Source organism: Rhinoraja longicauda, chromosome 6 (assembly GCF_053455715.1).
Source record: "Rhinoraja longicauda isolate Sanriku21f chromosome 6, sRhiLon1.1, whole genome shotgun sequence".
Classification (NCBI taxonomy): domain Eukaryota; kingdom Metazoa; phylum Chordata; class Chondrichthyes; order Rajiformes; family Arhynchobatidae; genus Rhinoraja; species Rhinoraja longicauda.
Genome location: NC_135958.1, coordinates 81,758,562 through 81,766,544, shown reverse-complemented (window position 1 = coordinate 81,766,544; position 7,983 = coordinate 81,758,562). Strand labels below are relative to the sequence as shown.

The 7,983-nt window shown below is 41.0% G+C and overlaps 1 protein-coding gene across 1 annotated transcript; it reads left to right on the top strand.

Moving 5' to 3' along the window:
* The first annotated feature begins 4,668 nt into the window (after positions 1–4,668).
* On the top strand, positions 4,669–4,950 carry smim36 (small integral membrane protein 36). The gene has a single exon (XM_078401517.1). The coding sequence runs from the start codon at positions 4,669–4,671 to the stop codon at positions 4,948–4,950; it is 282 nt and encodes a 93-aa protein (XP_078257643.1).
* The last annotated feature ends 3,033 nt before the right edge of the window (positions 4,951–7,983 follow it).

The following is a 7,983-nucleotide window of genomic DNA, read 5'->3' as shown; positions in this document are numbered from 1 at the left end:
GCCAGAAAGAAATAGAAAAGCAGAGATTTTTTAAAATGAGATTGAAAGATGCTGGTTTTCAGAAAGGCTTGTGTGCCCACATGTGCAGCATGCATAATAAGTAAGGTTATCTACACATAACTCAGTAATTTGTATGCATGAGTGGGGATTAAACAGAATAGACCTCTAGTTTCAAATTTAGAATGAGAATGGGCTCAGGGAAATATACAAACTTCTTATGGGGCATGATATGTGAGATGTAGAACTGTGTGATGTCTAGAACTCTGGGTCACAGTCATATAATAAGGGTTGGCCATAGAGTACAGCAATGAGATGATTTTTTGTAAAATTGAAGATAATAAATGTGTGACATTTGGATAAAATGAAAAAATCCTAGGAAACATCTTAATAAAATAAAAAAGCAATAACAAAACTCATGCTGAATTTGACCCTGTAATATGTGGCTGGACATTACAGAGGGTGTTTTGTTCTATTCATGCCTTTAAATGTTGTATCCTTATTGTTTTGATGTGGTTATGCTTTATTCTTAATTGTTAACTGTATGTTTGTGTTGTCATTTGTGAGCTGAGCACCAAGGCACATTTCTTGTATATGCACATACTTGGCCAATAAACTTATTCATTCATTCATAAACTTATTCATTCAAATGTTGATAGGACAGAATTGTGGAAGTTTTGTTTTAAACCTAATAGTGGAGAATAATATATACATGAGATTGATCCCAGGGAAATAGCCCAGGTATGAAGAGATTGAGCAGACAAGCTTATATTCACTGCAATTTAGTGGAAGGATACACAATCATATTAAAATAGATAATATTCTGAAAGAGACCCTAACAGGTTTGGTTTTGAGAAGTAGTTTCCTTTGGCTGGAGAGTGTAGAACAAGTGGAGGCGTTGTCTCATTGTAAGTGGTCAAAAATGAGGAACTTTTTTAAATTCATTGTTGAGATATGGATGTTACTGGCAAGATCAACAACATATTCGAGTGAAAATAATATTCATTTGGCAAAATCAGAAATGAAAGAAATTAGGTTATTGCTCCCTCATGTCTACATACTGATACATGTACACATGAACACATACATGTACACATGAACACATACATTGGGAACAGATTAGGAACCATTTGAGTTCTGCCCTGAAGGATTGTTGAGGTTAAGTGGAGGTATTTAGGAAGAAGTGGATTACTTTTAATTGAAAGATCAGGGAATTGAAGATTAGAATGGGAGTTGAGACCTGGAGCAGATCCACCTTGAGCATGTTGAATAGCAGTACAGACTTGAGGGTTCCTTGTCATTTGCTTTCCTCAATTATCCTTTGAACTGGTCACCAGATTAGGCAAAATTAACAGATCTCTTTCCATTATGGACATTAATGAATTAGCTGTATTTTCATAACTATCTATGCTTTTATGATGACCATAACTGACTTCATTTTGTCATTCCAAATATATTTCATTACCTGAATTTAATTTCTCCACTTGAAACTTATGTTCCTCAATCAACATTCTGGAGCTCTGGATGGTATCATGGAATCATACAGAACAGGAACACTCCATTTGGCTCAACAGACCCTCTATATTGATTCCGTTTTTTCAGCCCTTGGCTTTCTATGTCTAGGCATTGCAAGTGCTTTTCCAGGCACTACTTAAATGCTGTCAACTTCCACCACTCTCTCAGGCAGTGTACTCCACACTCACAACTCTCAGGGTGAAAAATGTTCCTACAGATTTATTTTTTTCTGAATTTCTCTCTCTTCTGTACTCTTATTGTTAATGGTTGTGAATCTTTGGAATAGGAGTAAATAAGGAGTCAATAATACTGTTAAATATCTGCAGCACAATCAGCTTTACTGTGGGGCTGCAAGAAACTATTCCATCGAAGACTAAGGAAATTCGGTACATCTCCAATGACTCTTACCAATTTCTACAGATGAATCGTAGAAAGCATCCTATCAGGATACATCACAATTTGGTTTGACAACTATTCTGCCCAATGCTGCAATACATTGCAGAAAGTTGTGGATGCAGCCCAGTCCATTGTGCAAACCAGCCTCCCACCGATCACTTCATGCTATCTCATGAAAGCAGCCAACATAATCAAGGACCACTCACACCCACGGTCATTCCCTCTTCTCTCCTCTCCTGTTGGCAGAAGATACAAAAGCTTGAATGCACAAACACCAGATTCAGGAACAGCTTCTTCCCTGACATTATCAGTCTATTGAACACGCCTCTCATAAATTAGAACTGCTGATCTATTTCCTGACTAACTAATTCCCTGGTGTACTTTAATGTGCGGCTCTTTGGGTCACGTTACTGAATTATACTGGCACTCAATCTTTTCTTGACAGACAAACATTGATGGCCTGACTGATGCTTCCAATGATTCTTGGAGAAATTCAAGAATAATATTTTCTGCTCACCCCTATACCTTTTTCTCAAAGTTAAACAGAAAAGAACACAGCTTCCAACAGAGGCTGTGCGGTGGGACAGGATACTCCAATGGGAGGAGGTGCTTTTCTTTTCATTATCTCAGTTTGGTTTGAGAATCTTTTGTGATTTCCCAGCACTCTTCCCCATGAGAGTCATTATCAAGCTCTTGGAGTTCTGAATGTCAAGACATCTGGAGACCAGAATTGCTTTCTAGGTTGTCCAGGAACGAAGTGAGTTTTCCCAATCAGATATGAACCATACAGTTCAGTAATTGTGTAGTGCTGGCTATTTCTTTTATTTATTCATCCTTTGGGATGTGGGCAATACGGCAAGGCCTGCATTTATTACCTACCCCTAGCAGTTGTTGTGATGAGCCAGTTTCTCGAACCACTGCAAGTTTGCATGTAAAAGTACTCCCCACAGTGATGCTGGGAGGAAGCTTTAGTATTCAGACCCAGCAACGAAGGAGGGCTGCTTATATTTCTCCAAATCTTCATCATTGTGTGCAACTTGGAGGGAAAGCTGCAGATGGTAGTTTTCACTTGTGGCTGCTAACCTTTCCCTTCTCAATGGAAAATGTCACAGATTTGAGGGGAGTTATCAGAGTAGTGTAGGTGAGCAACTGCAATGTATTTTATATCAGTGAATATTTAGGATAATGGATGTCTTTGCCCTGGAAGGTGCCAAGCACTCATAAGGGAAGAGAGAGTATATCATTATGCACCTAATTTATACTTTGTAAATTATGTAAAGGCCTTGACGTGTCAGAAAGCATTTCACTCATCATAGTATCCCAGCCCCGGACTTGCTCGTAGCCTCTGTACTTATATGACTACCAAAGTTGAATTTCTGTTTAGCGGTGATTCTCAGGATGTTGATGTTGGGGGCTCAGATGTCATTGAATAAAGGGTAGATGAATAGATTGTCTCTTGTTGGACTGCTTCACTTGCTGAGGATTGTGAATGGAATTATGCAGACATCCTTGTTCTGACCTTATGGTGCAAAAAGCATTGTTAATGTGAAGGGCTGGATACAGCCCTGAAGATCACCTGCAAAGATGTCCCAGGTGAGGGACGATTGACGTCAAACAAGCATAACAATCTTCCTTTCAGCAAGGTGTTTCCTTCAGTTGGAGTATTTTCACTTTGATCCTCATTGACCTTAGTTTTACCAAGGCACCTTGATGCTATCTTGATGAAATGTAGATAACCTTCCTTGCTACCTATAACACTGTTTCTTTTAATACCATCTGCAAAAGGAGAATAGGTCTAGCTGGTTTCCTCTTACAAAAGGTTGGTGACTGAGCTGATCTAAACTCAAGGAGCCAATCTTATTTTCTTCTGTAGTTTCAACTATAGAATTATATTCAGGCTCCTCAGTGCTGCTTTGAATTTTTTTTAAATGCAAGTGTTGCTGGAGTGTTTGCTGGCCCTAGAAGAGGATCTACTATTATCTGATAGAATCGCGCCACTCTTTTAAATCTCGATGTTGCACTTGTGTATAGCTTGACTTGTATTCATGTATAGTCTGAAGAAATGTCCTGACCCTATCCGTGCCCTCCAGAGATGTTGCCTGACCCACTGAACTACTGCAGTACTTTGTAATGTGATTGTTTATTTCATGTTTAGTATTATCTGATTTAACTGGAAAACATGCAAAGAAAAGCTTTTCACTGTGTCTCAGTTCACGTGACATTAATAAACCAATATTAGTACCAAAGAGCTGTCATTCTCAGCTCTTTTGTCCCTGTTTGGACCACAATTGCAATGATCTGGAGCCAAGTGCTCTTATTTATCTCACACTTTCATTCCACCCAACATTCATCAAAACCAAAACATGAGAGTAATCTGCTAATGATTACAAGAGAGGAATTGCAATTGCCATATTCCTACAACACTATCAAGAAAAATGATCACAATCTCTTTAACAATGATGCACATTCTCTGGATTACACTAGGACTGATTGATTGTTTGAAATCCCTCCATCCTGATGTTCTCTGACTTTTCAGCTCACAGTAATCAGATTTCTGTTTGCTGATGGTATCCTAGTTTGAAAGGACTTAAATTATTAAACTGAGCAGTTTAAATCCCTTCTGTTCAGGCTCTCAGTCAGAGATTAGATATTTTTTATCACAAAGGCAGCCTGGTCTCACTGGTTCATATAAACGTATTACTTCTTGGAACTTGGGGCTACCATGTTCCAATACTGAGCACTGAAATACAGGAAGATCAAATGGAGTTTTATTTGGAGATAGACCCTGTAACATTGAACCTGATTATACTTATTGCAAGTTATGTGATTCTGTTTTTGCTTTTTCTTATTTCTTGCATTTTGTATGACTGCAGAGGTAAAGATCCCAGTAAAGAATATGGTCCTGAAATGGACAAACCCATCCAGTCTCCAATCCAGTTGGTAGTGATGCAGAACACAGTGGATGCTCACCTCAGTAACAATAAACCTACCAGCACAGAAAATAAAAAAGAACTACCAGGATCGCGAAGCACTTTGGTGTAGAAGAAAATTATAGAGGAGAACACGATGACCTCAGCAATCTCCACTTACTTTGATGAAGATCAACAGCTATTTTAACATTGCTCCGGGTAAGTCACTGAAAATATCTAAACTTTTTAAGCTGTATGTGCTATACGTTTTGTACAATTGTATGAGAACTTCATGATTTATGTTAATGTGCAAATTTAGCAATCAATTCTATGTAGCTTGAGCACATAAGCACCAATGAAATACACTGCCTGTTAATAAAGGGGGTGGGGGGGGGGGGGATTGGTTAGAAGTCCAGAGGAACATTGTTCTGTGCTTTGAATTCTGCAAAAGAAATTCTTGCTATTGAGAGCGTGCAGCGTAGGTTTACTAGGTTAATTCCCGGAATGGCGGGACTGTCATATGTTGAAAGACTGGAGCTACTGGCTTGTATACACTGGAATTTAGAAGGATGAGAGGGGATCTTATCGAAACGTATAAGATTATTAAGGGGTTGGACACATTAGAGGCAGGAAACATGTTCCCAATGTTGGGGGAGTCCAGAACAAGGGGCCACAGTTTAAGAATAAGGGGTAGGCCATTTAGAACAGAGATGAGGAAAAACTTTTTCAGTCAGAGAGTTGTGAATCTGTGGAATTCTCTGCCTCAGAAGACAGTGGAGGCCAATTCTCTGAATACATTCAAGAGAGAGCTAGATAGAGCTCTTAAGGATAGCGGAGTCAGGGGGTACGGGGAGAAAGCTGGAACGGGGTACTGATTGAGAATAATCAGCCATGATCATATTGAATGGCGGTGCTGGCTCGAAGGGCCGAATGGCCTACTCCTGCACCTATTGCCTATTGTCTAAATTGAGACGAAAACAATTTTTGGTACCTTTACAATCAATATAATTCTTTTAACTCTTTCAAACACCTGCGGCATAAAAGAGTTGCTTGGCATTTCACTGAAATAAACAAAAAACAGTGCAAATGTAATGAAGAAAACGTTGGAATGGGCAAGCAAAAGTTTTAGGAAATAGAGAATGGAGTGGTTGAAAGGTTGAAGACTGCAGCCAAGTGGCAAAATATACATGTCACACAAATGCCAAAGATAGAGCAAAGGAAGAAGGTCGGTATGAAGGAGTAGTCAGAAGTCATTGTTGGACAGTCAGAGATGGAAAGGACTCAGACAGCAAAATGCAAAAATGAAGGTGGGATTTCAATGACTAAGTGTCAGGACACAACGGCTGACTCTTTTCTTGTGCTCAACATGTGTGATATATTGAATCATAGTCATACAGCATGGAAGCAAATCTTTCAGCCCAACTCACCCAAGCCAACCAAGATGCCTATCTATGCGAGTCCCATTTGCTTGCAAAAAAGAAACAAAAGTCCTGAAGTAACTCAGCAGGTCGGGCAGCATCTCTGGAGAACACAGATAGGTGTCGGGTTACTGACTCCCACAACTATCTAGACTACACCTTCCCACCCAGCTTCCTGCAAAGTCAATGTCCCCTACTCCCAATTCCTCCGTCTATGCCACATGTGCGCCCATCCGAGATGTCTTCATTCTTTAGAGAATGGGGGTTCCCCTTTTCCATCATAGATGAGGACCTCACACGTATCTCCTAAGTACCCCACATCTCAGCTCTTGCTCCCCCTTCCCCTAATCTCAACAGGGACAGTGTCCCCCTAGTCCTCACCTTTCACCCAATCAGCCGTTGCATACAACATTTAATCCTCTGACATTTTTGCAACCTCCAACGGGATCCCACCACTAGCCACATCTTCCCATCTCCACCCCTTTCCGCCTTCCACAGAGACCATTCCCTCCACAACTCCCTGGAAAACATCCCTCCCCACCCAAACAGCCTCCTCCCCAGGTACCTTCCCCTGCAACCGCAGGAGATGCAACACCTGTCCCTATACCTGCTCCCTCGGCTCTATCCAGGGACCCTGAAAGGTTAGGCAGAGGTTCACTTACACCTCCTCCAACCTCATCTACTGTATCCACTGTACAAGGTGTGGACTATTATATATCAGCAAAACCAAATATAGACTAGACAATTGTTTCATTGAACACCTTCGCTCAGTCTGCCTGGACCTACCTGATCTCCGGGTTGCCAAACACTTTAATTCCCCTTCCTATTCTGACCTTTCTGGCCTGAGCCTCCACCATTGTCAAAGTGAGGCCAAACGCAAATTGGAGGAACGGCACCTCAAATTTCGCTTGGGCCGCCTACAAACCAGCCGTATAAATTTTCAACTTCAAGTAACCCTTGCAACCCTCTCTCTGTCCCTCAAGTCATTATACTAGCCTCAAAGTCATCTTGTTGAGTCTCATTATATGTAACTCTTTGTCACCTAGGCCACAGCTAACAATGGTCTGTCTCCTTTATCATTGTTACTTTTGTGCATATCTTTCATTCATTTCTATATCATCATCTATATCTCTTGTTTCCTTTTCTCCTGACTCTCAGTCTGAAGAAGGATCTCGACTCCAGAGAAGCTGCCTGACCCGCTGACATACTCCAGCTTTTTGTGTCTATCTTCGGTTTATACCAACATCGGCAATTCCTTCCTACACATAGGTGTTGGGACCCTTCTTCAGTCCGATTGTGGTTGGGGGGGGGGGGGGGGGGTGGAGAAAGCTGAAAGAGAAGAGGGGCAGGAGAAGCCTGGCGAGTGATAGGTGGATGCAGGTCGAGGGGTGGTGGGAGGGATGCGGTTTGACTCATATCCCTCAAATCAAATCCATGTACCTATCCAGATGTTTTTCAAATGCTGTTATGGCGCTATTGCCCAATCAGATCCCCTGAAAAGAATCACAAAATAATAAAAAATAATTTGGTAACAGAGCTGGTCAACACCCTGAATTGATTGCAAATCCCTAGCAGCACTAATCACTGGGAAGAGTGTCAGATCTTAAACAATTACTCTCCTTAATGCAAAGTCAACCAAAGGATAGTGTATGAAAGGATGTCAGAGGCTCAGGGCAAGACCATGGGAAAGGTCACCTATATACGAGCAAACCACCAACATTACTATGCTGTCAATGGCACCATACCAC

Excerpts from the sequence above, each read along its gene's own strand:
- smim36 (XM_078401517.1), top strand. The coding sequence starts at position 4,669 with ATGGAGTTTTATTTGGAGATAGACCCTGTAACATTGAACCTGATTATA.